General features: G+C 39.9%; 1 protein-coding gene across 1 annotated transcript; it reads right to left on the minus strand.

Annotated features, from left to right (window-relative positions):
• Positions 1–14,757: 14,757 nt before the first annotated feature.
• On the minus strand, positions 14,758–15,669 carry LOC109243162 (2-hydroxyisoflavanone dehydratase-like). The gene has a single exon (XM_019410066.1). The coding sequence runs from the start codon at positions 15,667–15,669 to the stop codon at positions 14,758–14,760; it is 912 nt and encodes a 303-aa protein (XP_019265611.1).
• Between the last annotated feature and the right edge of the window lie 656 nt (positions 15,670–16,325).

Below are 16,325 nucleotides of genomic sequence, written 5' to 3' on the forward strand. Positions count from 1 at the left end.
ATAGTCTCCAAGAAGTTACCATTGTGGATGAAACTAAAATTTAAGTCGAGAAACCAAAATTTGAATGCCAACCATCTCATTCTATATTGTTTCATCATTGGAAAATATTTGACGATATTTTGGAGCTTCACTCTAGCCCATGATGTATAGAGAATGTGACAAATCAAGGAAAAGTGAAATTTGTGCCATTTGGACTCATTTCAATCACTTACCGACATTGTGCTCGGGAAATGATACGGTAGTAGGGCTAGCCATGCCAAAAAGAGAGTTAATGGATGTGGCACAAGATGCTAACATTTCTAGAGTTTTTTGTGCCAAAACGAGAAAATCACATTCCTAGTGGCGGTAAAAAAAGACCACTTAGCTCTCTGCAACATCAATAGCATTGATGCATCACAGGGAGTCCCTTACCTCTATCTTTCGATTACATGCGTTCGAGACAATGCATGCTTTTAAGTTGGGGGTCGGATATGTGAAAACCTATCACAATTGTCTAACAATGCACAGAACTTAGTGTCACATTACCACGAGCATCTAATAAGAGTAAGTAGACTCAAGTGAATAACATCTGTCTAGAAGAAAATACATAGACACAGATAGATAAGTAGGGAGGGACTGCATGTGCTACGGATCAGATCAAGTAAAATAGCTCACCACGAAGTCTCCAACTAATATTCATACTCGTCCTAATGGGTACCTCCAATACCTGCCTCAAATGCTGCACAAATTATGCATAAGAGTAATATGAGTACAAAACCACGGTACTCATCAAGTATCAAGTCTAGCCTTGAAGAAATAGTGGGGAGGGGTCGATATCGATTTACTATTAGTCAAATAATCAGGTGGAACATATTCTGGGTACAAAATGTGATATTATCAAATAGGTACGAAATCCAGAAATACCGTACTTGTAGAATTCAGACATACTTTGCAGAATAAGAATTCAAATTAGATATCAACTATTTTAATTCCCACACAAAGACATGATGTATATCAACCAACAACATTATAAAAGCTACTACATGAGTCCAAAAAATATATAAATGCATGCTCAAGATCCATTGTCAATATCTCAAAGCACAAATCCATATGCCTGACACAGGCTACGTGTCCAAACCAAGCACCAAATGTTAGCGCCTACGCTCAAAGGATCCAAAGTACTATGGGTAATCACCCGACTCCGGAGTGATGGATCCATACCTAGGAATCATTTATCAATCAATGATCAATAAAAAATAATCATTATCCGCTCATGGTGTCCGTAGTGCCAAAATCCTCAACTTTCACAATATTCAATTCTTCAACTCATGCATGTGTGTTTGAAATAGTATAATAAAGAAACACCAGACATAACAATAATGATACGAATGAAAGCTCATATGGCTAAAAGATGGCTATAGCTAATTATGTAATTTAATTTGTCACAACAATTCAATAAGCTATTTCAACATTCAAAGTCAAGTTATAATATTTATCATGAGTAAGTTAACCTATGTAACCACCAGATCATAAGTCAATAAGAAAGTATATGACTACGACTCAATAAGAAAGTTCAACATGGTAAATAATCCTTATGCCCAATTCAACGAGATATAACGTTAAGCACGCTTCTAAGTCATAATTATGAGATATCATGTAGTCTTAGAGTTAATAAAAAATGGATGATAATTGCACATAATCCAAACAAGGCATATCACAAGTCAAACCCTACCGAATATGGTTGTAACCTAGCTATGCATAAATACTCGTCACTACGCATATACGTGGTGCCTAAATTGAGCAATAAGTAACAAATAGATCACCTATTGGAGGAATTTTCTCTTACAAGGATAGATAAGAGACTTACCGCCTTTCATTTTAAATCCATCTCCAAACGACTTGAATCTAGCAAAATATTACTCAATAAAGTCAATTAAAACTATAGAAATCAACTCCAAAAAAAAAGCTTCAATCTTTAATCAAATCCTCAAAAGTCAACATTGACCCACATAGCAAAAGCCCGAGTCTAGGGGTAGATCCCAACTACTCGTACCCCAAGAGCCCAAATATGTTATTAGATTCCAAAATTAAGTCCAAACCGGTAATCAAATCCCCAAATTACACTTTCTTAGGTTGCATACAAAAACCTCAAAATTCTCTCTGAAATTCCATGCTTTAATCCATGGGAATCAAGATGTATAATCAAATCCATGTAGAAATTATTTACCCTCAAATTATTGGTTAAATCTTTTCCAAGATTGTCTCTTCCTGAGCTCCAAAACTCAAAACTAAAGAAAAATGAGTGAAAACTCGGAGTATAAGGTATGCCAGTTGTTAAAATTAATGTATTGTCTTGTCCCATTTGTCCATATTAGTTCACGTATGTCCACATTTGTCTAGACTTGTTCACATATATTCAAACTTGTCTACACTAGTCCATACTAGTTCATGAACTAGATTAGTAGCTACATACATATACTAGGGTGTGAACTTATTTATGTAATGTGTGAACTTATGTGAACATAATTAGTATGTCCACATAAGAAGCAAACTAGATGCATGTATGAGTTTTACTATAAATGCCCCATGTATTCTAGCTATTTGAATTATCAAACTAAATCAAGTGAAATTAAGAAAAGTGAATGAAAACTATCCTTCATAAATATAAAAAAAGTTCTCTCTTTAATTTCCTCTTTGATCACTAATCTTCCTACCTCAATTCAACAGATTGGTATCAGAGCCCGTTCGATTAAAAAGTTGGGCGTTAAGAAAAGCTAAACAATGGATTTAACTAATGGACAAGGAGTGGCTCAACTATCCATTCCTATGTTCAATGGAGAAAATTATGATTTTTGGTACTTGAAAGCTAAAACAGTTCTTCAAGCACAAGATCTGTGGGAACTGGTTCAAAATGGTTATAATGAACCAGAAGAAGGAGCAGAACTCACATATGCAGAAACAAGAACACTAAAGGAGACAAAAATGAGAGATGCAAAAGCTCTTGCTTATATTCAACAAGCAATGAGTAAATTCATCTTTCCAAGAATCATGAGAGCCACAACATCAAATGAGGCTTGGGAGGCTCTACGCGAGGAATTTCAAGGAGATACACGTGTATGAAACATCAAGCTTCAAACTCTAAGATGTGAGTTTGAAAACTTGAAGATCAAAGATGGAGAAAGTTTAAAAGAATATTGCTCCAAAGTTGTTGAAATAGCATTAATGTTATTGTATGGAGAAGTCATTGAAGATAAGAAAATTGTGGAAAAGATCTTGATAAGTTTGACTGAAAAATATGATCCCATAGTCTCTATTATTCAGGAGACTAAATACATCACAAAGTTAAACATCCGTGAGTTGATGGCATCACTACAAGCACGCGAGCAAAGGTTGTTAAGACACTCCGAAAAATCTATTGAGAGTGCTTTACAATCTAAGCTCAATGTGTCCACAAAATCACAAGGAGAATCATCAAAAGGAGGCAAATCAGGTCGTGGAGGAGGAAGAAATCAACGAGGAAACAACTCCAACAACTCCAAACAAAAATGTGGAGTTTGCAAAAGAAGCAACCACGCTTACAAGGATTGTTGGTTTTAAGGAAAGCCACAATGCAACCACTGCAAAAAGTTTGGTCATGTGGAGAAGGATTGTAGATTCAAGAATCAACAACAAGCAAAAGTCTATGAAGAAAAGGAGAGCAAGGCCTGTTCTTTGCAAGCTGTCAAATGGCCAAAGAGAAAAATCACAATATTTGGCTGTTGGATAGCGGGTGCAGCAATGATATGTCCGGAAATAAAAGTATTTTTACAAGTGTGGATGACAAAGTGAAGGCCGAAGTGAAAATGGGAAATGGTGCCGTTGTTCGAGCAATAGGAAAGGGCTCAATCCATGTCCAAACAAAGGAAGGTACAAAGTTCATCCATAATGTACTTTTGGTTCCAAATTTAGATCAAAATTTATTGAGTGTTGGGCAGCTGGTGGAAAATGGATATGATGTCTATTTTGAATAATATTGTTGCACAATTTATGATAAAAAAGGAGGAAACAAATTGATGGCAAAAGCAATGATGGAAAAATGAAGAAGCTTCTCATTAACCTTCAATTATGGGGGAGAAGTTGCCATGAAAGCACAAGTGAAAGATAAATCCTGGCTATGGCACAAAAGGCTAGGGCACTTGTACTTTAATGGAATGAAATTATTGCAGGAAAAAGAAATGGTATATGGGCTGCCAAAAATTGAAGAAAAGGATGGAGTCTGTGAAGGATGTGCTATGGGAAAACACCATAGAAACTCATTCCCTCAAGGCGGAGCTTGGAGAGTAAACAAAGCTTTGGAGTTGGTCCATACCGATGTGTGCGGTCCAATGAGTACCACATCTCTTGGAGGTAACAAGTATTTTATCTTGTTCATTGACGACTATACACGGATGACTTGGGTTTATTTTATAAAACAAAAATCCGAGGTGTATGGCATTTTTAGAAAAATTCAAGAGCCTTGTGGAAAAACAAAGTGAAAAATATATAAAGGTGCTAAGAAGTGATCGAGGTAAAGAATATACCTCAAAACAATTTGAGAAATTTTGTGAGGATGAAGGCATTGAAAAGCAACTAACCGTTGGGTACACACCACAACAAAATAGTGTATCCGAAAGAAAGAATAAAACGGTTGTTGAAATGGCAAAAACTATGCTGAAAGAGAAAGGAATGCCAAATACTTTTTGGGCTGAAGCAGTGTATACGGCGGTATACTTGATAAACAGGTGTCCGACCAAGGCAGTGCAAAATAAGACCCCCTTGGAAGCTTGGAGCAAGAGGAAACCTTCAGTGAAGCACTTGAAAGTTTTTGGGTGCATTTTCTATGCTCAAATCCCGAAAGAAAAGAGGAGCAAGCTTGATGAAACAAGTGAGAAGTGCATTTTTGTTGGCTATAGCTCAAAATCAAAGGGCTATAGAATGTATAGCTTGAAGAGGAAAAATGTCATCACAAGCAGAGATGTGTTGTTTGATGAAGCAGCCAGATGGAATTGGGAAAAGAATGAGGCTACCAAAAACATAGTGGTGGCTGAGAATGAAGAAGAAAATAAGGAGGAAGAAGTCCCAGAAGCTGATCCTTCCTCACCTTCAAGCAACGAAGCAAGCTCTAGCACTTCGAGTCCAACAAGTACTCCGGTTAAAATGAGAGACCTTGCTAACATTTATGCTTCATGCAACTATAGCATGGTTGAGCCAGCAAGTTTTGAAGAAGCAGTTAAGGAGGAAGTTTGGAAGAAGGCTATGACAGAAGAGCTATATATGATTGAGAAAAATCAGACTTGGGAGTTGGTAAACAAGCCAGCAAATCGAAAAATTATTGGAGTAAAATGGATTTACAAGATAAAAAATAATCCAGATGGCTCCATCATGAAGCACAAAGCAAGATTGGTTGCAAAAGGGTATTCACAACAGGCTGATGTTGATTATCATGAAACTTTTGCACCAGGTGTCCCGCAAAGATACAATTCGGACACTTATTGCATTAGCAGCACAGAAGGGATGGTTATTATATCAACTTGATGTGAAATCAGCTTTTTTGAATGGTGAACTTGAAGAAGAAATTTATGTTCATCAACCTGATGGCTTTGTGATTAAAGGAGAAGAAGATAAAGTATACAAGCTCAAGAAGGCCTTGTACGGGTTGAAACAAGCACCCCGGCAATGGTACAGTCAAATTGATAAGTACTTCTTGCAAAGTGGGTTCATTAAAAGCAAAAGCGAGCCTACTCTCTATGTCAAGAAGCAAGGTAACTCTATTCTTATTGTTGCGATTTATGTTGATGATCTGATTTTTACCGGTAACAATGAAGCTGCAGTTACTGAGTTTAAAAAAGACATGATGAAAAGATATGAAATGAGTGATTTGGGTCTATTGCATCATTTTCTTGGTCTTGAAGTTACTCAAGAGGATGATGGAGTATTTGTTTCTCAGCAAAGCTATGCTGAAGTAATGCTTAGAAAGTTTAATATGTTTGGGTGCAAAGCAGTACCAACACCACTCGCTTCAAATGAGAAGCTGATGAAAAATGATGGTGGAAGAAAAGTGGACAGCACTCTTTACAGAAGTATCATTGGTAGTTTGATGTATCTAACGGCTACGAGGCCCGACATAATGTTTGCTACTAGTTTGTTGTCAAGGTTTATGCAAAGTCCCAGTCATATTCACCTTGGAGCAGCCAAACGAGTTCTTCGTTACATCAAATGAACCTTGGCTTATGACATCAAATATTTCAAGGGTGAAGAATTAACTTTAATTGGATTTTGTGACAGTGATTGGGCAGGTTCAAAAGATGACATGAAAAGCACATCTGGTTTTGTGTTTTCACTTGGATCGGGAGCATTTTCTTGGCAATCAAAGAAGCAAGAAACAATAGCACAATCATCAGCAGAAGCTGAATATATTTCAGCAGCAATTGCAACTTCTCAAGCAGTCTGGCTTAGAAGAATTTTAGAAGATGTTGGAGAAAAGCAAGACAACGCAACAAAGTTGTTTTGTGACAACAAGTCAACCATAGCAATGGCAAAGAATCCAATTTACAGCAGCAGAACAAGGCACATAGCAGTGAAGTATCACTTTATCAGAGAAAAAGTTGAAGAAGGAGTGATCGAGCCAAAGTTTTGCAAGTCCGAGGATCAAGTTGCGGACATTTTTACGAAGGCGCTACCCAAGGAGAAGTTCATCAAATTTCGTGAGCTTTTGGGAGTCCAAGACAAAACATTAAGGGGGAGTGTTAAATTAATGTATTATTAGTCTTGTCCCCATTTGTCCACATTAGTTCACATATGTCCACATTTGTCTAGACTTGTTCACATATGTTCAAACTTGTCTACACTAGTCCATACTAGTTCACATTAGTTCATGAACTAGATTAGTATCTACATACATGTACTAAGGTGTGAACTTATTTATGTAATGTGTGAACTTATGTGAACATAATTAGTATCCACATAAGAAGTAGACTAGATGCATGTAGGAGTTTTACTATAAATACCCCATGTATTCTAGCCATTTGAATTATCAAACCAAATCAAGTGAAATTAAGAAAAGTGAATGAAAACTATCCTTCATAAAAATAAAAAAAATTCTCTCTTTGATTTCCTCTTTTTTTTTTTGGTCAAAGGATAATATATATTAATTAAACACGGGGGGTTACACTACTTTGGGAGTTACTGGGGTACCTTATGGCCCCTATTGATGCAAAGTTTTGCATAATCGTACTTATGTTACATCCCAGAAAAGATCTAGGTAGTTCAGTTCCTAGGATGTCTGCCCAAAATACATCATTGGCAAACACCGGAGGAACTGCTAGAGTCAAGTATTTGTTCAAAAAATTTTCCTTTGCTGCTTCCTTCGCCAGCGCATCAGCAACCCTGTTTTGCTCTCGATATGTGTGCTTCACCACCACGTTGCCCATCCTTTGAATCAACGATCTGCATTCACAAATTAAGGGGTCAAGAATGAGATTTCCTTTTAACAACATATTAATTGTTTCTGCTGAATCAGTGTCTATTTCCAGCAGAACTAGGTTATTTAGTTCAGCTAGTTGTAGACCTCTGATAAGGGCTTTAATTTGAGCCCTTATGTTTGTTGTTTGGGGTATGTTTTCCATGAAACCCAAAATCCAATTTCCATTATGATTTCTGAAGACCCCACCAGCTCCGCCCACTCCTGGGTTGCCCTTTGCTGCTCCATCAGTGTTTAGTTTGTAAGAGCCTATTGGTGGTGGAATCCATTTAAGCATGATTTGGTGAGTGCACTGGTTTGGTTTGTTGTTATTCAGCACATGATACACTGTTGCTTTAGCAATTGTGTTGTTTGCATTGGTGAATTCTTTTTTATTATTGAACACATTATGGTTCCTTGTCAGCCAAATATGCCAGAGGCAGAAGGGAATGAGACTGTCCCAGTTTAGGCAGTTATTATACTTCACACCTTTAAGGGTTGGCAAAGTGGATTGCCAGAGGTGACTATTGAGAACTGGGTTGGGGGGTAAAGGATCTGAAGATTTTGACTGGATGACATTCAAAAAATGAACAGCATTGGGACAGAGGAAGAAGATATGATGGATGTCCTCCTGTTCATATCCATAGAAGTGGCAATAAGGGGGGCAATTTATTCCAATAGAGTGTAGAAAGCTCCTGGTGGGTAGTCTTCTGTGAGTTAGGAGCCAGATAAAGTGCTTTATTTTGTTTGGGGTCTGGAGTTTCCAAATCCACTTGAAGTGTGCTTCTTCCCCCAGGAGAGTAGGCTTGTGTGTTTCTGCTTATGAAGGAGTATGCAGAGCTATTAGAGAATTGCCCATTTGCTGTGAGGTCCCATATTAGATTGTCCTCCTTAGTGGCTACACTGGGAATGAACACAGACTTAAGGAGGTTTAGGATATGGGGGGGAGGGGGGGAGGGGAGGTCAAATGACAGAATTGAGGTGTCCCAATTGCCCATATTGTGGATTGTTTCAACTTTAATATGGAGGTCATTCTGGGTTAGGGGTCCTTCTATCAGTTGCCTGAGGGCCGGCTGATTGGGAATCCAAGTGTCATTTAAAAAGTGGATCTTGTTCCCTCTATTGACTACCCATCTACTGGCTTTGCTACAGGTTTCCCAGTCCTTTAGTAAGCCCTTCCAAATTGGTGATTTATGGTTCCCAGGGTGTCTCAAGAAATGTGTCGGTCTTGACATGTTGCAGTGTTTGTGGATAAGAACTCTAGCCCAAAGGCTATTTGTATTCTTGTAAGCTCTCCATGCTAGGCCAGTTAGGGAAGCTTTGTTTTTAAAGCTAGCTTTTTGTAGCCTTAGCCCTCCCTCAGGTTTGGTTCCGGTGACTACATCCCACTTAATCAAATGGAGCTTTTTCTTTTCAAGGGTTGTGCCCCAGAGGAAGTTCCTCTGAATTCTATCAATTTGATTAGTTACTTTGGTTGGAAGGGTAATGTATTGCATTACATGGATTGGGATGCTATTGAGGGTGGATTTTACCAGTACTGTTCTCCCAGCCATGTTGAGGAAGTTAGTTTTCCAACCAGCCAACTTGGATTGCATATTGTCAATAATGAATTGGAAGTCTGCGGCTGATTGTTTTTTGTGGAATATGGGAAAACCAATATATTTTCCAAAAGAGGTGGTGTGTTTGATGGACAGGAGGTTGGTGAGATGTTGGGAGGTATATTGGTTAGTGTTTGAGGAGAACAGGACTCTGGATTTGGTTAGATTTATTTTTTGTCCTGACTGGTTATTGAAGTTGTGCAATATGGAGAGGATTGTATTGCAATTTCTGGTGTTACCTTTGGCAAAGAGGGTGAGGTCATCTGCAAAGAACAGGTGAGAGATTTTTGGTCCTCACCTACCTATGCTTATGGGGTGCCATTGGTTTTGCATGACTGCCTTGTCAATGGATCTGGAGAGCCTTTCCATACATAGAATGAAAAGATAGGGTGACATAGGGTCCCCCTGTCTGATGCCTCTTGATGGGTTGAAGGGTTCAGTTTTTCCCCATTGACTAGGATTGAAATGGAGGAAGTACTTATGTAAGACATGATGAGTTTGGATAGGCCCTTGGGGAAATTGAAGGCCTCTAGAGTGTCTCTAATAAATGACCATTCCAGCCTGTCGAAGGCCTTCTCTAGGTCTATTTTTAGGATCATATTGCCACTCTTTCCCTTCATTTTCCTGAAATGGTTGACTATTCTTGGATAATAATGGCATTGTCACAAGCCCTTCTGTTAGTTAAGAAACTTGCTTGACTTGGTCCTATTATGTGGGGCAGTATAGGTTTTATCCTGTTCACTATAATTTTAGTGACTATTTTGTAGATGGTATTGTAAAGGCCAATGGGTCTGAAGTTTTTCAACATTGAGGCTTGTGGACATTTAGGAATTAGGCACAAAAGGGTTTGGTTCATGGTGTTATCCATGGAGCATGTGCTGAAGCACTTGTGGCAGAATTCTGTGACAGAGTCCCCAACAATGTCCCAATATTTTTGATAGAAAAAAGGGTGGAGACCATCGGGGCCTAGGGATTTGAAGGGTTTGCTAGAGAAGACAGCCTTTTTGATTTCACTCGTATGGAGAGGTCTGTCCATGAAAGCCTTGTGGCTTTGGTGCAGTGTAGGTTCCATGGTGGAGTGGTGAGTGGTTGCCCAAGGGACTTCAGAGTGGGAGGTTGAATAGAGCTCAGTAAAGAAGTTAACAATGGTAGACTGTATCTTTTTTTGGTCATTGATCCAGTTGCCATTTTCTTCTTTAAGGGATAGGATTCTGTTTCTCCTCCTTCTATTAAGGGTAGAAGTGTGGAAAAATCTTCCTCATTCCTGAGGATGAGATTCAGCTCACCATTAAGGTCTGATTCGAGCTTTTGGAGGAAGCTGCTGAATTGGTAACTGGGTGACTTTTGGATGCCACAAATTCTGGCCAAGAGTCTGTTTTTTTGGTGGAAAATGTTTCCAAAGACTTCTTGGTTCCATTTTGTTGCCAGAGTTTTGAATGTTTCAATGGGTTGGAGGAGGGGTGATTGGCCAGAGAAAGCTTGATTGATAATGCTGGGGAAGGAAGGGTGGCTTGCCCATATTGTTTCAAATCTGAAGGGCCTAGCTGGTTTGTTACTTGGAGGCCCTTCCATTCGGATTTTTAGAGAACAGTGGTCTGACTGGGTCCTAGGGAGGTGCTGAACACTTGCCTCAGGGTACTGTTTAATCCAACCCTCATTGGCAAAGCACCTATCAATTCTTTCTAGGATAAGGGAAGTTCTGTTTGAATATCTTTTATTAGTCCAAGTGTATTTGCTTCCCTTATACCCTAGGTCAATTAAGTGACACTTATTTATGCAATTCCAAAATAGGTTACTGCGGCCCAGGTTTATAGGGTTACCCCCAAACTTGTCCATGGCTTTCAAGACTTCATTGAAGTCTCCACCTATGAACCAGTTGTTTCTTGTGTTATTGGAGATGGTGATAAGCTGCTCCCATAGGAGCTTTCTTTCTTCTACTATGTTACTAGCATAAATAGCTGAAAAAAGCTATGGAGTGTGATCAGGTCTTACCTTTACCATTGCGTGGATACCTTGGGGGGTAGTGGCCACTTCTTCCACAGCTACAAGATCCTCTTTCCACATGAACACGATTCCCCCAGATAGGCCTACCGCTGGGGATTGAATGATCATGTCAAAATCAAGCTTCTGGGCCAAGGTCTGATGGTCAGCCATCTTTGTTTCTAGCAGGACGAACATTGCCGGCTTGTGCATCCTCACCATCTCTAAACAGTGCCTTTTGAATTCGGCACTGTTTCCACCCCAACATTCCATATGATGTAGTTCATCATTGGGGATGTGGGTGGTTAGTGAGGTCCCTGTAGAGGGCTCGTTGGACCTGGCAGGCCTGGCTCTTGTGGGGGAGGAGATTTCCTCTTCAGGCTCAGAATAAGTGTTAAGTTCAGTAGTGGTTTTGGTGGTCCATGTGTTTGGGCTGAGACTAGGCTCATTCCGCACTTGGACATGGATTTGGGGCACAGGGCTACCACTATTTCGCTTGCTTTAGTGCTGAATTCGATCGATCTTACCGAGTCCAGCATAATCGAGTCCGTTCTTGGTGTTGGGTAGGTATGCTCCAGCTCCTCTGGGGTATCCTTCTTCTTGAGTATCTCTAATGATTTGGAGATTCCTTGTTGGATATTCTGAAGGGGTGGTGAGTTGTTCGTTCTCCTTGGAGTGGAAGATGATGGTTTTGTTGACTGGACGATCGGAATGAAGACTGGCTCCGCCGCTGCGTCTTCTTTCATCAGGTCTGGGAAGAATGGGAGAGATTGAAAGCTTTGGATGATGTGGTTGTTGAGTGTTTGTGGGTCTGTTATCGGAGCTTGGAAGTCGCTGTTGGCCATCGATTGCCATAGGAGAGGGCCAAACGCCACTAAGGCCTTCTTCAGGGCTTCCACTGTCACTCTGGCTAGGTGGGCCAGATTTTGCACTATCAGCGTCACCTTCCTGTTGTCCAGAGTGAAGTCATAAGAAAGGCCTTGCCCCTGCAAGGCAACCTCCAACCAGGAGGCCGGTTGGTGGTCCGGTGGTAGTGGGTGGGTGGAGATGGTGGTTGGAAGCATTTCTTTTACCATTTTTGTGCTTCTTTGATTTACTACTTTGGGTAAGGATGGGAGTGAGGTTTAAGGACTGATCTCCCATCATAAACCCTTCTGGTGTCACATCTTGGACAGTGGGAAGGTTTCTGGGTGTTGGGATTAGGGGTGTTGTGTGTTCATTAATTGGGGATGTAATGAAGGTGACGGTTGATGTCTTTTCGACTGGAGAGGGAGAAGAGTGCAGATAGGGCACTTGATTACCGTTTCTGTCGCTTGAGTTTTCGCCATTAGTGGGTGTTTCAGTAGCTTTGGTAAGGGAAGCGTAGGTTTTGGAGTTTGGGTGGGGAGTGAAGTTGTCAGTGGTACCCATGGTTGAGTACCCGTTCAAATGCAAGGAATCAGCCCCATTGGGCAATTTGCCCAACGTGATGATTGAATCATTGGGGTTTGGGCTGGCATTCGCTTGAGAAATGGGCTGATGATTTTGGACAGTGGGGTCTTCTGAAGTTGGCCCCGCTTTTCGCTTGGCTCCCGTGTTGGGCTGGTCCCTTGGGCTTGGGTTATGCACCTGCTTGGGCGTGTGTTGATCAACGGGTGGCGTTTTTATCGGGCCTAATGGCATTCTTTTGTTTTTTGAGTACTATGTACTGTTTTTTTAAAATTATAGTTAAAAGTTTTTGTTTGAAGGAATTTTCCTGAAATGGCGTCGAACATGTTTACCTGAACCTCCTCAGCTTGTGGAGTACGCTGTGGTTTAGGCACATTACCTTCGATGGGGATAGTTGCTTTTGGTTGTCCCTACTTGCATCTTCGTGGAAAGGTGACAGTCTTCCGTTCACTTTCTTCTGTGGTTGGATCCATTTGGTGAACTTCTTGTGTTCCATTGGCTGTTGTGGAGGAGTGTGGTTTATAGTTGCACTTTGGTGCAGTGTGTCCTATCCTGCCACAGCTGGTGCATAGGGTTCCTTCACCTTCATAGACCACCGATTGTACATGATCTCCTATGATTATTGTTGTTTCCACTGGAGTTTCCAGTGGTACTTGAATACAGATGCGTGCATATCTCCCCCTTAGGGTAGAGGATGTACATTGATCTATCTTCAAGAGTTTACCTAGTTTCCTCCCAACTTTTTCCAAGATAACTTTGTCATAGAATTCTGTTGGCAGCTGAGGCAACCTTATCCAGATGGCAGTAGAAGTAAGGGTGGCTTCATGAGGGACAAGTTTTGGTTCCCACTTCCGAACAGATAGGAAGTGTCCAGAGACAAACCATGGCCCTAGATGTAATGCCTTTACCATACTTTCCTCTAAGCTAAATTTGACTATGAAGAAGTCCCATCCTAGGTCAATCAAGATTAACTGTTCAAATGGCTTACATAGGTCAATTAGTTTAGATCGAAGCATGTGATGAGGCATCTTTCTTTTAAATATTTTGATGATTACTGAGTATCTCCATGGCGTATAGAGACGTTCCTTCTTTTCTGGTGAGAGGGGGATGGAGCCTTCAATGTGTATTCCTTTAACCAATTTTGGGGTTGATTGGTTTTCCATGTCGTAGTAGTTGGTTTGGTTGCACGCTTGCTTGTCCAGTAGCAATTCCTTATAGGAGTGTTGAGGTGTTTCTACCTCCATTTGGATTTGTTTATCGGGGGGTTCCGGTGGGAGAGGTGGTTTGATCAAAGGGGGTTTCATGGTATGGAGTGGTCGGTTTTTTAGAGAGAGAGAATTTCTTCTTTTCACAAAAATTTCTAGAACGTTACCACATTGCTCTTGTGGTATTTCATTTGATTTCCTCTTTGATCATTAATCTTTTTACCTCAATCCAACACCAGTCATTCTTCGCTCCTACGGTCACTTTGTCGCAGATGTGACACTGCTTCTGCGACAATACAATCGATTTTGCATATTTTGGTAGGTTTTAGGCGGTCCGTAGTCTCAAGTCTCACCATGCATTTTGCAGGAACTTTATACAACACAGGAACATTAGTATATAATAATGTTGCTAAGAAGGATCATATCCGGAAAAGAGCCAACCTTTTGGAACTAGTATTAAATTCACGGACAAATAAGAGAAAATTGGGCAACTAACATGTTAGTTGCTTTGTCTGTAGAAGTATTCAACTGCATATAAATTGAAGTTGCTCCTTAATGGCAATTATGATATTGCTCATTTTCAGTTTTATTTTTTTTAAATTTATTTATGATCAATTAACAGAAGTTATCTAGAGTTAAACGAAATAGAAAAGGGGCCAAAGGAAAGAAAATACAAGGATAGCAAAATGAAAATCCTAGGATGAGATCAGAGATCAACTGCCAGCCCAAAAAAGTTTGGTAATCTAATCTATTTTATAAGCGGAAAAAGTTTTGTTACCCTGTATAACAAGCGAAACAAAGCTCAAAAAACAGAAAGTACCATAGCACTTATTAGTTTCACTGGAAAAGCTCATTAAATTGGGTTAGAATTGGCTCACAGCATAACAAATCTCCATACATGAAATATTTTGGTTCATCAAGTTAAATTCCAAAGGAGAAAATCATTGCCTTGCGTCATTACATTGCTCATCGTCATAAAACAAACTTAACTTATGACTGACTTATTAAGACGGCAAACCAAGATAGTACTAATACAGAAATTTATCAGAACACTTGAAAGATAATACAGTAGCATCTCTTACAATGTAGCTCAGCCTGTCTGATGGAAAAAATCAGCCAACCATTTCATCAAACACCTGGCGTTCTCACAATTTGTATCAACCAAATGGAAGACATGGTCCTCCCCTTCTGTTTCCTTAATTTCCACTTCACCTCCCCATCCACTTCCCTTCAGCGCCTCATAGTAAGTCCAGCCTCTATCTTTGTAAAAATCACTCCCTGCAGTACAAATCAGAACTTTAGGACAAACAAGCCTGGATAGCAAACTTGGGTGAACCGCCGGATTAAATCTAGGATCATCGCTTCTGGGATTTTCCGGACAAATATATGTCCAAATCTTATCAGGCTCATCATTTCCGAAAAAGGGGTGAATTAATGCCATCCCAACAAGTCTCAAGCCAATCGTGTGTTTATCTTCATCTACACTTGAGCGCATCATCATGTTATGAGCAATATTAGCTCCGGCACTATCACCCGCCAAGAAAACCCGAGAAAAATCAGCATGGGTTTTTAGCCATGGATCAGTTCCTTGAGCAACCCATTTCATCACAGCCCAGGCATCGTCGTAGCACGCAGGGATTTTGTGTTCTGGGGCTAATCTATACTCAACAGATATGGCCAGCACATTGGTTTCAGCAGCAACAGAGTGGAGGTAACTATCATAATAGGTTGAAAATGCAGACTCGATCGTAAACCCACCACCATGGAAGTACACAATGAGTGGAAATTTCTGGTCATCTTGGGTGATTTTTGGAAGGTAAAAGCGTACTGATACGTTGTTTTCCGGTACAATAACTACGTCTTTCGATCGGGCGCCGGTTTGTGGATTGTCTGAGGCTGGGGCAAAGTCATGGTTCCGAAATCTTTCGACGCGGCCATCTTTGTAAACCCGAAAAAAATGTGGGATCTCGTGAGCAATTGCAGCTGTAGGATTTGAATCCATTCTTCAATTGGAGTAGCTGATGCGGGTAGGAGAACCGTGATTGAATAATAAGAAGGGATTTGAAGTCAGATGAAATGGAACCTGCAAAGTGGAATAAGCCCAAAAACAAAATATCAATGGGCTTGTTATGAATTTCTATATTTTAGAGAGATTGTAGGTATTATGCTTGGTCCTATTTCATTGTAATTGATCCCAATATCAATAAGAATTCTCTCTCCCTACTTTTCTTTGCAATACTGTTCTTCTTCTTTTATTATTTCATAACATATTATCAGCACAAGACTCTAATCAATTGAGTAGAAGCTTCGGGATTGAGAATAATGATTGTCAATTGTTCCATGAACTTCCTTCATGATTAAGTTCTGGATTTAAGGTAAGTATTTTACCGTATTTCTCTCTTTTATTCTGTAATTTGATTTTGAATACAAGCAAAGACAATAAATTTTGATTATAACTCTAATAGAGTTTGTAAGAAATTAGAACCACGCGAAGTGGTAAAATTTCTACGTCTTGCCATGGTCAAATTTATGTATGATTGTGAACACAAGATGTGGAAACCCGTTGCATTGAATTTGCTTCATTCTCATTCCCTTAAGAGAATGTGATAGCAATATGTGATAAGTCTGAAAGAAGACAAAATTATTACCGTGAAGGTA

The sequence above is a fragment of the Nicotiana attenuata genome, unplaced genomic scaffold (genome assembly GCF_001879085.1).
Source record: "Nicotiana attenuata strain UT unplaced genomic scaffold, NIATTr2, whole genome shotgun sequence".
In the NCBI taxonomy this organism is placed as follows: domain Eukaryota; kingdom Viridiplantae; phylum Streptophyta; class Magnoliopsida; order Solanales; family Solanaceae; genus Nicotiana; species Nicotiana attenuata.